This window comes from Tetrao urogallus (genome assembly GCF_951394365.1).
Source record: "Tetrao urogallus genome assembly, chromosome: 1".
In the NCBI taxonomy this organism is placed as follows: Eukaryota; Metazoa; Chordata; class Aves; order Galliformes; family Phasianidae; genus Tetrao; species Tetrao urogallus.
The window spans coordinates 157,856,981-157,873,322 of NC_136813.1; the positions used below are offsets into that span (position 1 = coordinate 157,856,981).

Below are 16,342 nucleotides of genomic sequence, written 5' to 3' on the forward strand. Positions count from 1 at the left end.
AATAAAATAATAAGCTTCAGAAGTCTCAAGCCTTTATTTTTCTTTCAGCCTCTACCATCTTTGAGCCAACTTTATATGGAGGGTATTTCTTGTGTTTCTCTTGAGCCACCCCCACCCCTTCCACCTCTTCCACCTGAAGAGCCTGAACAGCCACCAAAACCTCCATTTGCAGATGAGGAAGAAGAAGAGGAGATGCTCTTAAGAGAAGAATTACTCAAGTCGCTAGCTAACAAACGGGCTTTCAGATCTGAGGTACTTCACTGGGTTTTAAATGTAAACCTCTAGGTGGCAATCTTGACCAAAACTTAAATGTGAACTTCGGGGGATTGAATGCTGCTTTTCTGATTTCTTAAAAATCAATTTCTACCACCTGAAAGGAAATCAAAGTAAAACCAACTCCAGGGATACTCTTTGAATTGTAACTTGCAGCTTACTATTTATTTATGATGGGGTTATGAAACTCTTAAATGCAAAAAACTTGAATATGCTGGGAGAGATAGGGATTTTCTGCAAAACTGCTCATTTCATTTGCTTAACTTCATTTCAGACTTACAGTGAGAGGAGTTGGGAGGACTGTAACTTCTAAAAGATTACGTCTGATGTGTGTGATCTTTTTTTTTTTTTGAGAAACAAGGTTTATGGTCTTGGAGATTGGGATTGTTTTAAGTGTCATGGCATTTTGGCATTATTGCAGTGTTACAAGCTTTATCTGATATAGTTGTATAGTCTGTTTCATGTCTTGAAACTTGAAATTATGATCTAAACAAGATCATTTATGCTTACATTTGTCTTGTAAAGTACCCATGTGTAATGACTATTTTTATTTTGTTTTGCTAGGAAACTTCAAGTAACAGTGGTCCTCCTTCCCCTCCTGTTCCAGATAATTTGCAATCTGTGCCAAGAAGCAATCTGTCTGCTGTCAGTATTAATACTGTATCTCAGCCACGAGTACAAAATACAAAGTTTGTTAGAGTACCAAGGCCTCCACGAGCAGTGATCACAGTAAGGAAATATTGGTGCTTTCTCTTAACGGGACTGCAAGTTGGAGTTGAATTCAATTTGGGGGAAGAGCAAATAGATGAGAATTTTTTTTTTAAACTAGGGATGCAGGATGGAATGGTGGAGCTTCAGTTAAACGTTTGAATCATTAGTAACTTTAACCCATGTTCTCTTCTGGAAATAATTTGATGCTGAATTAAGAATCTAACAGCATGAGGGAGCATCAAAACACACCTGTGCTTAGCTGAACTGGAAAATGTGTTTCTTTTTTCACTGTAGAAAAGAACGTCATTTCTGCTAAACCAAACTAATAAGTTTGGAGAATGTACTGGTGAAGTCTAGCTGCAGTGTTTATTACATGGAATCAGAGTAGGATCAGTTCACTTTAAGGTGCTTGAGGTACAGATCTGTGCTTGTTGCTAGTGTAAATGTAGCTGATCTCTATTAAAGCTGCATAAATTTCAGGTTTATGAAGCTTGGATTTCAAAGACTCTGTATGTAGTTCAGTTAATCCTTTTTTCAGATTAGCATGGACTGAAACTGTGGTAGCTGGCCAGAGTAACCCCTCAGTTGCTCTTTCCCCTCAAAAGGTGGTCTTTCTCTTACTCCTTGTCAGATAGTATCTCTCTTGTAAGCTATGATCTGGAGCATCATTCCTGTTCCTTATTTAACTTTCTGCGTTAGTGAAAAAACTAAACTTCATAAGGGGTGTAAAGAACATTTTCTTCTGCAGAGGTGGTGATGGGGTTGGGTAGTGTTTTTTTTCTTCTTTTTCAGTGAACTATGTGAGCATCAGCACAGAACAGGTGACAAATGGCATGTCTGTCAGTGCAAGCTTAAGGAGAGGAGGGTGTTTTTCTCTTATAACAGCAGCAGATTTCGTTACATTAGCTCCAGTCACATTCTGTAACTTGAACAGCATGTCTAACTTTAGTTAGCATTTGATTTGTGATGTCTGCAAACATCTTGGATTGTTGGAAGCATGTTATAAAAAGTGTTTGCCTGTTTTGTGCCAAATTAAAGTCCATGTAATATGCTGTTCTATTTTTGACAGTGAACAGAAGTGGCTAGTTAGCAATTCCTTGAAAAACATATCTTGCACTCTTTCACATGCAGAACCTGTAGTGAGCAGTATGTTTAATATCGGTGTTTGGTGTCTTTGTATTTATTTTATTTTTACTACATTTGGAGGAACACATTATCTTTAATCTTGTTATTCCTTTCTACGGTCGTTAAGCTTGCATTTGTGTGCTTATCCATGTTTAAATACTAAACCTGTGATGAAATAAAAAAAGCCTTGAATAGCCATGTATTCTATTGCTCTGCATTATCGCAGATGAGAGGTGCTTAACTGAAGGTGCAGGAATGAGGGAGATTGTGTCACTGGGAAGTTGTCAGGCAGTTTGAGTAATGTAATAAATGTCTCATATAAGTTATGGTGATGAAAGGCATTGCTGTAACACCTACCTGGAAAAAGGCTGGATTTGATCCTCCCCTCTGTCAACTTTTCCCTAGTAGAAAAACAAAGGGGAGATTTAGGGACAATTTATGCTGCCCTGCTGTGGCAGAACTTTAGCAGCTTTGGTCTGTGAATGTCAAAAAGCCAGTGATAAGGAAGTGATTTTTTTGGGCATGTGAAGAAGGGTGGAAAGCCCAATTTGATCAAGTAAGATTGACCTGGAAATGTAGTCAGAGAATAATTGAGGGGGGAAGAACTTGGGATTTATTATGTTTTCACGAACCAGTAAAAATTGGAATTGCACCACTCTGCTGTGGTGGTGCAGGTACTGCAGCTGTAGCACATTCAGAAGCAGTGGATATGATCCTTAATATGAGGATATCAGAAAGTACTTTGTTTTCCCCGTAGAAGTGAAGGATTTCTTTGGTTTGCACTTTAAAAGGCGTGTAAAACTTCAAACGTGTATTGATGTAAAAGTTAAACTTAAATCTGTATTTCATTCACTTGACTTATGCTGGGAGATGGGAAAGTGAGTCTGGGAAATGTGAACTGAAGTTGCTTATTTTCCGACTGCAGCTTCAGAACATCTGAGACTAATCTCCTTGTTTCTACATCATTCTTTGTGCTGATTCAATTATTAATGCTGTCAAAAAGTGATTAATCTTGGAGCCTGTGTTCTCAGTGTGCATTTGTGTTCTGCCAGTTTAACTGCATGAGCAGCTCACTGTGAGGTCAGCTGACTCTAACTGTGGGCTGGGACAAGAGGCATTGCAAATGTGTGACAGTCCTGGTCCTTAATAGTCTCCTTTACAGCATTTCTAAGGTGGACTTCCCTGCTATCCTTCAGTTTGTTCACAAAAACTGCCTGTAAGTGGCAGATAATTCTCCTTAAAATGGAAATAATTTATGAAATTATAGGAGTGAAATATTTGTGATTCATGTATTACGACTGTGAAGCTACAAATATGCTGTAGGTACTTGGGAGTAGGAAGAAAATATTGATGTACCTTTCATGTTACATTATCAAGGATGGATGCTAGGGGAGATGCACAAGCTAAGTTTTCCTCATGCAACATGAAATTAGTGTACCATCTTGTGCCATAATGAAGGATTTTAACTTCCTTTTCCTAGTAAACGAGTTCAGTTATCTCTTTGTAGTTTTTTTTAATATAATTTTTTTCTTCTATACAGCTTCCAAAACACAAGTCTGTTGTGGTTACGTTAAATGATTCAGATGATAGTGAGTCTGATGGAGAGCCATCTAACTCAACCAACAGCGTATTTGGAGGACTAGAATCCATGATAAAAGAAGCAAGGAGAAATGTTGAGGTAAACTATCAATACTTAATAGGTTTATTTTGTAATTATTTTGCTTTGTTTACAGAATTTAAACTTCTAGAGTTGAATCAAGAAACAGTTGGATTACATCGGAAAAGGGCAAGAGTAGATAGATTACTCCTATCTGAACCATCAAATTGTAATTTGCATAAGCTATTCATTATTTCAGTTCAAATTGAAAGCATGTTTAGTTAATGGTAAAATAAGTAGTTGGTTAAAAGTCTTGTTAATCTTGAACAGCTTTAAGTTTGTGCTGAAAAACAGTTAATAGCTGTATTTGAAACTTGCATGAGAAGTATTGACTTCAACTTTTCTTTATAAAAGGCTTCAAGAATCAAAGCTCCTCCAAAATCGGAAAAAGAAAATGATCCAATGAGAACTCCAGAGGCTCTACCAGAAGATAAGAAGATAGAATACAGACTCCTAAAAGAAGAGATTGCTAGGTACAAGCGAGTTTGATTGTTTTTAAAGTAAAATGTACATTCTTTGTAGGTCTTTGGTAGTGTGCTTTTGTGATTAGAAAAAAAATAGAGGTTTGAAGACGTTACTATTATCTACAGTCTTTCCACCGTGAGTTTTTGGTAGGATAGCTGTAGGAGTCTGAAGGAGGTCATTAGATTCAAACTGACTTGCAGTAGATGTTTGGAGTTGTGGAAGTCTTTTTCTTTAAGTTGAAAGTCTTGCACTGCTGCTTTTTATTTAGAAGGTTTTAGAAGTTAGGAATTAATGTTGAAGCTACTGAAAATCTTTGCTTTTGACATATGTTTTAGTCGTGAAAAGCAACGTTTAATTAAATCTGATCCACTGAAGAACAGTTCATCCCCTGCAAATTCTGATGGTGAAGTTGATGGAATTGGGAGAATAGCAGTAGCAACAAAACAAGTTACTGAAGCAGAAGCAAAGCTGAAGAGAAACAAGTGAGTCTCTTTCACTGTCACATGCCCTGCCTTGTTTGCTTAGAATGATGAAAGCTCTAAGTATGTGTTTATTAATGTGTAGTCACTGAAATACAGCAAGCATTTTTTTTTTTTTTTTTTTTTGTTGTCTTGAGTTGTTGAACCTTGAATTCTGTTGCTATACAAAAGGAGCTATGTTGAAGGGCAAGTTTGGTGTTCAAACCTATTTACAAGTTATTACTCACAGTAACACTGTTCAGCTGTTTTTACATTCAGTGACTAGAATTTTATCTGTTCTTCTTAATAACTCTAAAATAGGGGAAGGGAGTATGGTTTTTTTCTGGTCAGTACACTTGGAGGATAGTGTGTTTCAATTAGATATTCTTGATATAAATGAATTAGTATTTTCTGCAGGTTAGGCATGCTGTTTAAAGCTTTTCCTGTACACCTTTTCTTTTAGTATGCCTCTTCCATGCTTCTCACCCTTCCTTTGCCATGGCAAAGATCATAGGTACTTTGCATCCTACATTTTGCTTTCATCGTCGCTTTATGATGTGTGGACTGGTGAGGAAACTGACTTGTGTTCAGACGTATATTGAAACATGTTCATCCCCCTTCCTTTACTTAATTCCATCTCTTCTTCCTTTATTTACTTCCATCCATCGAATTCTTCATCTTTGATTACTCTACTGTTCTTTAAAGCTACATCTTGCAATGTCTTGAGGTGTTACATGGCCTAGGAAAGAATTGGGTTGCTGAGTAACACAAGGCAACAAAATGTGGTTTTTGGATGTCAAAAAGAGTATTGAAGATAGGCCACTTCTTACCTTTCTCTGTTCAGCAGTACAAATCTGGTGAAAACTTGGAGACTGAATTATTTTATGTAATATCAGCACTTAATGTCTCGTGGATGTTAAGACTATTTGGAGACACTTAGGTCTTTGCTAGAAGTGTTGGTAAGCATCACTCTAAACACAACTTGGTTTCTAAATAGAACAGTGATATCTCCAAGAGATGTCTCTGGAAAATAATGTTATGTGTCTTTTTCTAGACTTCTGTTGATGAAGGATGAATCTGTCTTGAAACATTTGTTGCAACAAGAAGCCAAGAAAAGAGAGAATGTTCGAATTGCTGAAAATAAAATTAACAAACTGGCTGAACAACTACAGGCAACAGAGAAGATCTTGAATGCTAATAAGATGTTTCTCAAGAAGCTTCAGGAACAAGTAAATTCTGAATTTCTGTTAATTGTAGCTAGAAAACTTAGAGTAGGAAGCTTTGTTGTTTGAACACAGTAGGCTTGCTTTGGAGGCATGATTAATTAATTCCCATGTGTTTTCTAACTGTATTTTATTGTCTGATCATATCTGGAAACTTTTTTTTTTTTTTTTTTTCTCCAGATTCATAAAGTTCAACAGCGAGTAACAGTCAAAAAAGCTCTGGCATTAAAATATGGGGAGGAACTTGCTCGAGCAAAAGCAGTAGCAAGTAAGGAAATTGGGAAACGAAAACTGGAACAAGAACATCTTGGAGTAAGTCTGTGCTGTTAAACAATGCTCTTAAACTATGTTGTTCTTAAAAAACAGTAGCAATTTTGATTACGAAACCTTTTTCAGATGGAATTTCAGGAAAAACAGGAGAACATTTTAGAAGCACTGGAGGAATCTTCCTAATTTTTCTTCTGTTTTTGAGAAATCAGTAGTGGGGAAAACAAACAAACAAAAAAATTGTTCATAGCCAACATATATTTGCCAGAGCAATGTCATTAAGATACAGATTCTGTTATCTTTCTGTCTGTGAAGAAAGGAAATTGCTGTCTGTAGACATTAACCATCTCATTATGCTATCTACTAAAGGCACTGAAGTGGGTTTTTTGTTACTTTACAAATTATGGAAGAACCAGGCCTCTGTGCTTGCCTTTGTACTTCTGCAAATTTTTCTTTTTCCTGTGGATACTTGTGTTGTAGTTCACCTTCTAAATATGCTCAGAACTTCTTTTCAAGCCTTACACAAGATGTAGTGTAATCTGTATTGGAAAAACCTGCATAGATGCCAGTTGATTTGCAGGAGACTTTTTGGTGGTTTTCCTGCTGTTTTTTTGACGTTTTCTTGGCAAGAATATGAGAATATTTTTATAAACTCTTGAGTTAAATAACTTGCCCGTGTTTAATTTGCCTCCTGTCAATACATCAGTAAATGTGAAAATGAAATAAAGGGATTTTTTTTTCTTTTCAGCCAAGCAAAATGTTGAAATTGGAGAGCTCCCCTGCATCAAGTCCAAAAAAGCATTCAGCAGAACTGATTGCGTTAGAAAAAAGACGACTGCAGCAACTGGAGTATGAGTATGCTTTGAAGATTCAGAAATTGAAAGAAGCTCGTGCACTTCAAACCAAGGAACAATCCGATATTGCACCTCAGGCAGATGAGGAAGCTGAATTTGCATTACCTCAGCCATCACTTCATGATCTTACCCAGGATAAATTGTCTTTGGACAGTGAAGAAAACTACTTTGATGATGAGGTGCTGTCTAATTCAAACCGGGAACGAAGGAGATCTTTCAGGGAATCTAGTTCTTATACTAAGCCAAATCTTAAACACATGGACACTCCAAAACAAGAACCTATAAACAAACTTTCAAAAAAGGCAGCAGAGGAGCCTGAGCTTTTCCTTGGGTTGAATGTTGATGAACTGAAAAAACTTCATGCTAAAGCTGACAGTTTAAAAGAACTGTTAGTGAAAAGTACTGCCTTTGTAGCACCTAAGGAAGATCTCTTATGTGGTCAGGTAAACACTTGAAATATGAATGTGGCTTTTATTAGGTTGTATTGCATTTGCTATATATCTTTTCATCTGTTTTCTAGGAAATTTCAGTGGATATGGATTTTGTTACATCACAGAATAAACAGACTGAAGCAAAACCATTTCCGTTTGGACCATATCGTAGTCCTCTTCTAGTATTTAAATCCTACAGGTACGGAGACACTTAACAGCTGTTTAACTTGTGTATGTACACCTTTTTAAAGAAGTCTACACTGCTTTTCAGTGATAACCCACACATGTACAGAAAGGTGAATTGTGATGAGGAACGTGACTCTCTTAAAGCAATTTTCTTTAACTAGGCAGCTTAGCGATTGGAATTCTCCATGGGGGGAAAAGAGAATATTAGAGCAGAATCTGTGTGGAAATACTATTCCATTCCATCTCCCTCCATCTGTTTTCCACCTATGTCTTACACTATGCTATTATACTACTATATATACTACAGGTCACTACTGATTTTAGTTGGAAGTGGGGTTTTGGAAATAATGAGATTTAGTACTAAAAAAAACTGGTTATTTTTTCAAACTGTTTAATTGGTGTCTCAGTTTGTATGCTTTGTCACAATCATTCATTATTTCATTTTAGGTTTAGTCCGTATTTTCGAACCAAGGAAAAATTGTACCTCAGTTCAGTAACTCATAGCAATATGATCGAGCCAAAGCAGTGTTTCTGCCGCTTTGATTTAACAGGCACATGCAATGATGATGACTGTCAGTGGTGAGTACTCTTCCATTTGATTCATAGATGTATGATTTAAGACCAAAATAGGCAGGGTTTTCTTCAGAAGGTCTCCATGTAGGGTTTTAAGGGCAAGTTTTAGAAAAGAAAGTTAGTTTTAAATATCTTATTGCAAATACATTTGCAGTTAGCAGTAAAAATAATTTGGAATCTTGCATCTGAACCATGAGCAGAAATGGCTTTTTAGATAGAATTTCTTATTATTAAAAAGTGAGACTATTAGAGAATATTTTACCTTTTAATTACCTTGTAATTCAGATAAGGCTCTTCTTACCTAGAGCTTTGGCATAACATTAGGCCATCGTAAATCTTCAGGTGGTGATGGATAGTGTTAATCATGGTAGAAGTATATTATGCAGGAAATGGACATAGGGTACATAGCAAATATTATGTGAATATATAAGAAAATAGCATTGTGGTAGAAAAATTCCGGTTTTCTGGTAAAATACTGGCTAAGTTACTGTGCTCCTTTGAAGCTTGGTGTTAAATCATATTAAAAATACTTTGTTAAACAGCATTACGCTGTGTGGTGTAAGAAATTAGCAGAACAACAACTGGATATGTATTGGCCATGAGTAAATCCACTTTGAAAACTGGAAAAATATTATAGGAATGTACTTAGCTTTTTTTTTTTTTTTTAACAGCAAAAAGGGAAAGCTTTTTTGAATCAACCCATAACTATTATAATCAAATCATACTTCAGATCCTTTAAATGCAAAGGGATATCTTGATTGTTACAACTAACCTATTTGAACTGGAAAGTTTTAAACACTGTGTTCCTCTGTTAGTGCAAAGCAAGTGTGTAAAATCTTATTCTAATGAGCAAGGCTGTGTTGAAGTAATGAAGACCAGGATTAAGTTACTGATGTGGACTTAAGTTCAGAGAAGGCCCAGAGAAACATCTAAGGGAAATTTCAGAACAGACTGTGTTATTAATCATGGAGATAATTTTCTTTATGCCTCACCCTTGTGTGTACTAGTAACAACTTTCTAATTATGGACTTTATTAAGTTGTTGCTGTGATAAACATTTTAATTGCTTTTTTGTTTATTTTAGGCAGCACATGAAAGATTGCACTCTTAGCCGAAAGCAGCTGTTTCAGGATATTCTGTCTTACAATTTAGAACTGATAGGCTGTTCAGAAAAAAGCACTGATGAAGAAATCAGCACTGCCACAGGTTTTTAAGAAATTTTTGCTTGCTTATGTATTTAAAGATTTATTTCTAAAGGCAGTAGTTTCCATTAGAAGTTCTGGGAGCAAGTCTTTTTTATGTAACGCAATGTGTAAAATACTTCTCTAGTTGCCCAGTTCAGTCTTCAGTAGTGGCTTTCTACAGTTGTGGTTTGTGGAATGTTTCACTCAAAAGATTGCTGTGGTTCTGTGGATGGAGCAGAACTTGGGATGAGGTCTTGCCCTCTCTTCTTCACATGTGTTAAATTAGCATACCTCTTGAAGCAGTTGTATTTCATTAATTAAGCATAGATTGTGTTAAATTGCTGGTAAGTTACCTGTCTGCTTGTTTACCTACCTAAGACATGAATGTTCTCGTTCCAGAAAAATATGTTGAAAAACTTTTTGGTATAAACAGAGACCGTATGTCAGTAGATCAAATGGCTGTTCTTCTGGCCAGCAATGTCAATGAGAGTAAAGGTCATAGTAAGTAACTTTCTTGATAAATTAATTTTTTTTTTTTTTTTTTTTTAAATTACATTAGTATTTTGACTTTTTCAACCAAGAATACTCCCTTTTGTGTGTCAATTTTTTTTAGTTTAATTATACTTCTGATAGATTAAAGAACAGAACTTGTTTTAAGGCCATAATATAATAGTTGTATTAGTTTTTTAGTTTTATTAGTTCTATTAGTTTTTATTTTTTTCCCAATCAAAAATATGACTTAAGCACTCGAGAACCGCAGATATAAATAATCTCTATGAAAACTTGTCCATTTATATTGCATTTGTGGAATGTTTTTATCTGAAATATTCATTGGCAAAGATATTTCAATCTTGTCTAGAAAAAGTTAAATGATAACTTCCATTGCTTTGTTTGTTTACAGCACCTCCGTTTACAACATGGAAAGATAAAAGGAAATGGAGACCAAAGTACTGGAGAAAACCTCTGCTAGATAGCAGCAGTAGTGAGGAGGAACAGTCTGTTGGACCTATTAAATATGGTAATTCAGAAGCATGGCATCCATTAAAAAAGAATACTGGGGAGAAAACCATAGCAATCTCTTCCCAACACCCGATATTTAAAATGATTCTTAAAAAAAACAGTGTTGTCTTCAGCTCTTTTGGCTTCTTCCTATTTCCTGTATGCAGACATTCTTACATTCCTTCTTCATGTAACTTTTCCCAAAGTTGACCTTAATGGGTGGGGCTTAAGAAAAAGCAAAAAAAACACAAAAAAAAGTGAACAAAACCCAACAACAAAACAGCAACAAAAAAAAAAAAAACATCAACAAACTGGTATAAAGTGTGATTAGAAGCTTAGATGGGATTTCTGCCTATCTTTTCATGAACTGGAACATAGAGATCCCTGGAATGTTGCAGCTTCACCAGAAGATGTTGTCTTTTTTTCCCCCAGAACTATAGAAAGTAGCACACTTCATCTGTTAGCTTAAACTTGTACAGTGTTGATCATAAGTGATGAGATCAGGAGGTAAAAAGCAAAGCTGCTCTTTAAACATAATTTGAGACTTGGAAGCTTGCTTGAGCATCAGTAACATGAAATATGACTTATCATTGAAGTGGGAGCTTTGGGATTTCTTGGCATCCTCTGTATTCCTGTATAAATGTTTTTTGAGATAATCCTTTTTTTGACATTAGATGTCCGTTTCTTAAGGACACTTAGTTGGTGTCTTTTGGCCAAAGAAGCAGTCTTTATTGCTGTTTATTTCTTGCCTTCACATGTTAAACATAACAGATTTTCTACATGTTACACAGTTTTAAATTTTTAAGATGCTGAAGTAATCATATTTTGTTCTTGACTATGGCTACACTTAGTATATAGAGATGTCACTCCTCATATGAAATGCATAGTGACAAGTCACTTCTGTTTTGAAAAGATTCTTTTTTCATTTCCAGCCCACCCTACAGAACATAAGAAAAGAATTCCAGCTCTTGATACTGTTGTGACTCCAGATGATATCCGATATTTTACAAGTGAGACTGATGACATTTCCAACTTGGAGGCAAGCGTCCAAGAAAACCCCTGCAATGTACAGCTTTGGATTAAACTTGCATATAAATACTTGAACCAAAATGAAGGGTAAGTCTGCTTTTACATTTTAGTTTTATACCTTACCCATGCAGAAAAGAAGCTTGATTACAGTTGATGTTAAGGAACTTTATTTAACAAAGATAAAACTAATTCATCTCTTAAAAGCAGATTAAAAGAATACAAGGGCTACTGTTAAAACAATGCTTCCTATTTTATTATGTTGGCCCCTCATATCAGCGGCAGATGGTGCTGATATGGAGCAAAGGTATGTCACTGAATTCCTCTATGTGGAAAAAACGGTACCCTTTGACATTCATTGATGCTTGCTGTACATGTTCATGGAGACCAAACAGAAGATGTGATCATAGTGATGTTGTGGGTGATGCATTTCAGCAGTGGTGATAATGAGAGTAGGTCAACTGAAACATGTAGGATAGAAATGCAATAGTCAACGTACAAAGAAAATACTTTCAGTCTGAAGAGAGCATGCTTTCTAAGTTATAAGCATAGTAAGAAAAAGACTGAAAAAAGAAGGGAGGAAACATAATGGAAGATAAAGTTTTTCGTAGCCTATAGTAGGTCTGTTTTTTAAATACTGTCATTTCAATTTTCACAGCTCATCATCAGAGTGTTTGGATTCTACTCTAAATGTTTTGGCTCGAGCTCTTGAGAACAACAAAGAAAATCCTGAGATTTGGTGTCATTACCTCAGACTCTTCTCAAAAAGAGGAACAAAAGAGGAAATACAGGAAATGTGTGAAACAGCAGTGGAGTATGCCCCATCCTATCAGATATGGTGGACAGTAAGTAAAAAAAAGTCAAATATATGCATTTCCTACTGTAAAAATTGTTTGTTAAATAGGAAAATGCAATTTGTCTAAATAAGCCAATAGTACAGCTTGTGGAAGTTCCATTCACAGTGAAGTAATTCAAAGTTCTACTTGCAGAATGTATGTAGAAATAGGCACTTTTTTCCTCAGGAAAATCAGTCATTTAAAATCAAGATGTTTAATTTTGCTTTTTTTTTATATAAGTTTGCAAAAATTAATGTTCACAAGGACATTAGAAGTTGATCATTAAACATTTTAAGTGTTTTCTGAGGTTTTGGTATGTGGGGAGAGGGAAAAATTGTTCATAAGGTGATAAAATACATTATTCAAATTATGTTATTCATGTTTTAAACTTTAACCTTGAAGTTCCGCAAGTATTTTTCTTAATGTAAATTATTTTTCTCTAGTTCTTGAATTTGGAGAGTTCCTTTGATGGAAAAGACTATGTATGTGGGAGGATGCTGCAGTTCCTAATGGAAGTGACTGAGGGAGAGGAAAATCCCAATCTCTTATCGTTCCAGCTTCTGGAGACTCTGCTGTACAGAGTTCACTTAAGCTTGTTTACAGGAAGATACCAGAATGCTCTTCTTCTGCTGCAGGTAACTTCCAAGTTACCACCCTAAGATTTGTCTTTGTACCTTCATGCTGTTGCATCTTATAATTGCTAGAGGAAGTCTCCTAGGGACTTGTCTTTTAAAACACAATATAATTACAAATTTGCATATACATTTAGTTTCTTTGTTGCATGTTTTCTGTTGCATTGGGTTGTTAATAAACGTAGGGTGTTCACTATGCTTCATAATACTTCTAGTTGCTTTAGAATTGCTTTAGTTTCTGGTTAGCAGTAGAGTGCTTCTTTAGGGACCTGTGAATTCTGTCTTGCTCAGGTATTCAGATGTGTTTTTTTTGCTCCAGAAATGGTCAAATCATTTCTTTTTTTTTTTTTTTTTTTTGGAAGATCATAGTGGCATGTTGTTTTGCATTTTTGCACCTGCTTCAAAAACTGGGGAGTGTTATCTCAGGCATTGGAGATCCTGTAAACTGCAAAGTTTTATCTCAGGCTTTTATTATTACTTAAAGAGAATTCAGGTTGCTGTTGCTGACCTGTAGTCCACAAACTGGGAAAGAAGGTGAGAAGAGTCCTGAAAGTTGGAGCTGTGGTAATTTCAACCACGAGGTTTTCATTCCTGCCAGCAGGGGGCATTTATTGCTTGCTGTATCTTAAAACAATTTTCTTGGTTCTTTTAAGGCTGTTAATGTTTTAGTCTAGCTCAGTTTTAAATAAAAAATTATAATGCTTTGTTGACTTACACCAACAGCTATTCTGAAGGCAGTAGTACTGATAGTTTGGTTTGTGCTGTGCTGAAATGGAAGTCTAGAGTACACGAGGAGAGAATGTGGATTGGTTTCTCTTACTTTTACTCAAAGTATTACACCAAAGCACTTCTTTGTGGATGTGTACCTGTAATGTGTCACTGAAAAAGACTGTAGTGAGGAGGAATTACTTAACCTTATTTAATAAGAAAAAAATTCTAGGTAAAAGTACTACTTGAAATTGAGTGGTAATAATTCTCTTTAGAAACTCAAAACAAAATTTTCTAAAATATTTTGAAGAGTGGATAAATGAAATGAAATTTTCACCTCTTACTCAAGAAATACTGTGAATTTTGCCTAAATTTTCAAGTATTTTTATTTCCTTTGAAAGTGCATTCTTTGTACTACATTTTTGCAGAAAAAAGGTTGGCGTACCTTTCTTTAGCCATGACATTCTGTTCTGCTTCAGGAGTAGCTGTGTTTAGATTTTGTCTCATTGCTTGCTCTAATGATTTTGAGATCTCGCAGTATAACTGGGCTGTTTTAGTTTTGAATGTGATTGTTTTAAAAAGTGTATTGGAAATATTAGTGAGAAGCAGAGAACTGCTTGAAAATGCATTGGGAGATGCAACATTTCAAAATCATTCTTTGCAAAATTCTCAGCAGTTTTTCTAAAACAATTAGTAGAAATTATATAGTTGTGTATTTCTTGAATATAGTCACACGCTCACTAAGCCAAGTTTAATCTTGATTGGGCATGAATTATTTCCTGTTCTCCATAGGAAAGATTTGGAACATTAGAACTTTTCCTGTTTCCTTTCCTCATACCTAAAAGATTATATGGTTAAAACATAGAATGTATTTCTTCTAACCTTTACAGAGTGCTTTAAAATCAGCAAATGAAAAGATAATATCAGAACGCCTTACTTCGAGTGACCGTTGCTTGGCTTGGCTGTCTTACATACATTTAATTGAATTCAACATTCTCCCAGTCAAGTTCTATGATCCAGCTAACGTCGGTCCCTCAAGGATAATGAACAAAGAGCCATTTCTAATACCGTGGCAAACAGTTCAAGATGTGAGGACTGATCCTGATACACTGTTAGCTATGTTTGAAGGTAAGATTAAGGGGGTAAACTACTCAATACATTACTCACTTTCTTTGCAGTTGAAAAAATATTATGCAACTTCTGGAATTTCATTGGTGGTGTGATATTGCTGCTATGTTAAACCACTGGGATTAAATCCAGTGCATATTTCATCTTGATTTGAACAGAAGAATAAGGAAACTCCATGGTTTGGGTACTTAATACCTGCACTTTTTCATCTGTGGTTGAAAGCTGTAGCTTTTCTTCTCTGAGCTATGATATTGTAGCAAGATAGGGAACAGTAGCTTGTGACAGTATGCCACTGCTTCTTTTTGTAGACTTAAAAAAGCCAGGCTTCTGTGCTCATTACCTCTCTATCCCCCCCCATCCCTAGTGGAGCATATCAATTGGAAAGCTATTTTACTAGAAGATTATTATGCTTCCTTAGAAGATGCATTGCAAAGCCTCTGTTTGTCTTCATTTGGAGTTTAAATAAACAGAGTAATTTTTTAAAAGATGTCTAATGAAGATACCGGAAGAAATGAAATTGACTTAGGCACTGCCTGGGGAAGACTTTATACTGGTGTTGTTTGAATGTCAGTACTTAGTGTGTTAGCTTCACTAATATTGAACTGTTGTGGAGTATAAGTATGCTGCAGATGATAATAGGGTGTGCAAGTAAATATTCAAGCATAATCTTTGTAGGTAGACCTGTAGGAGTGGAAGTAGTCTAGCCATGATAATGTGTTGTTTAGTATTGGAATTCAGTAACTTTGTTTTTCTTAACGTAAAAAGAATTTCCCCCTGTTCTTGCCTCAATGGAACTGATTTCAGCAGCTACACTGGAATTACTGCTATGTAATTCTAAGTAGCTGATATCCTACCAGTGAACTTCTCAAGCTGACAGTATGTTTCCTGTACTATTTGAGTTTCTGTTGTTTTTAAATGAATGAGGGATGAAAAGACTTTTTTTCATTCTTATCTTCATTGTGATATGTTAATGAAAAAAACCTGAACTTCTCCAACAATAGTCATCTTCCTGTTTTTAGTAACTCAGAAGAGCATTGCTGAGAACTTCCCATGCTTTTGTAATTTTATGACTAAGGGATAATTTCTGTGATGTTAATGCTTTAAGTAACACTTGACATTACTTGAGGTCTAAGGTCTTAATTCTAATGTTTTTGTTTTGAAGGTGCAGTCAAAACGTGTACTGATGAAAGCCTTGAGGCTGACAAAAGAATAGCTGTATGCTTTCCTCTCTATAGGAACATGATAGCTTTATTGAAGCTCCTTGAGAGGTAAGATGTTTCCAGACACTTCCAGTTAGGAGTGCTCAACTCTACTTTTTTAAACATAACCTTTATCTTTTACTTTAGGTGGGAGTCTGCAGCAGAACTTTGTAGATCTTTATTGGAGCTCTGCCCTGACAACTGTCTGCTCTTGGAGAGTTTGGCCACCTTGTATTTGCAGATGGAGCAGAGTGAAAGTGCCTATGGAGTGTGGATTGGAGCATTTGAGAAGAGTCCTCAGAATGCAGAAATTTTTTATCAGTTGTGTAAATTTCTTATATCACAGGTAATAATACCCAGCCCCAAAAGTGTCTCTGGCTTGCTGGCTTTATAAAAGTTTTGGGGGTT

General features: G+C 35.7%; 1 protein-coding gene across 1 annotated transcript in view; it reads left to right on the forward strand.

Moving 5' to 3' along the window:
* ZFC3H1 (zinc finger C3H1-type containing) overlaps positions 1–16,342 on the forward strand; it is a gene marked incomplete at both ends in the record, with an annotated part of 37,515 nt that overhangs the window by 13,739 nt on the left and 7,434 nt on the right. Inside the window, 19 exons of the mRNA XM_079549536.1 lie at positions 49–252; positions 838–1,002; positions 3,650–3,787; positions 4,121–4,239; positions 4,567–4,713; positions 5,744–5,918; positions 6,093–6,224; positions 6,928–7,476; positions 7,554–7,663; positions 8,098–8,229; positions 9,307–9,428; positions 9,806–9,907; positions 10,308–10,424; positions 11,338–11,521; positions 12,090–12,276; positions 12,711–12,902; positions 14,498–14,735; positions 15,898–16,003; positions 16,082–16,280. Coding sequence (XP_079405662.1) covers positions 49–252; positions 838–1,002; positions 3,650–3,787; positions 4,121–4,239; positions 4,567–4,713; positions 5,744–5,918; positions 6,093–6,224; positions 6,928–7,476; positions 7,554–7,663; positions 8,098–8,229; positions 9,307–9,428; positions 9,806–9,907; positions 10,308–10,424; positions 11,338–11,521; positions 12,090–12,276; positions 12,711–12,902; positions 14,498–14,735; positions 15,898–16,003; positions 16,082–16,280 — 3,318 coding nt within the window. The remainder of the gene's footprint in view (positions 1–48; positions 253–837; positions 1,003–3,649; positions 3,788–4,120; positions 4,240–4,566; positions 4,714–5,743; positions 5,919–6,092; positions 6,225–6,927; positions 7,477–7,553; positions 7,664–8,097; positions 8,230–9,306; positions 9,429–9,805; positions 9,908–10,307; positions 10,425–11,337; positions 11,522–12,089; positions 12,277–12,710; positions 12,903–14,497; positions 14,736–15,897; positions 16,004–16,081; positions 16,281–16,342) is intronic.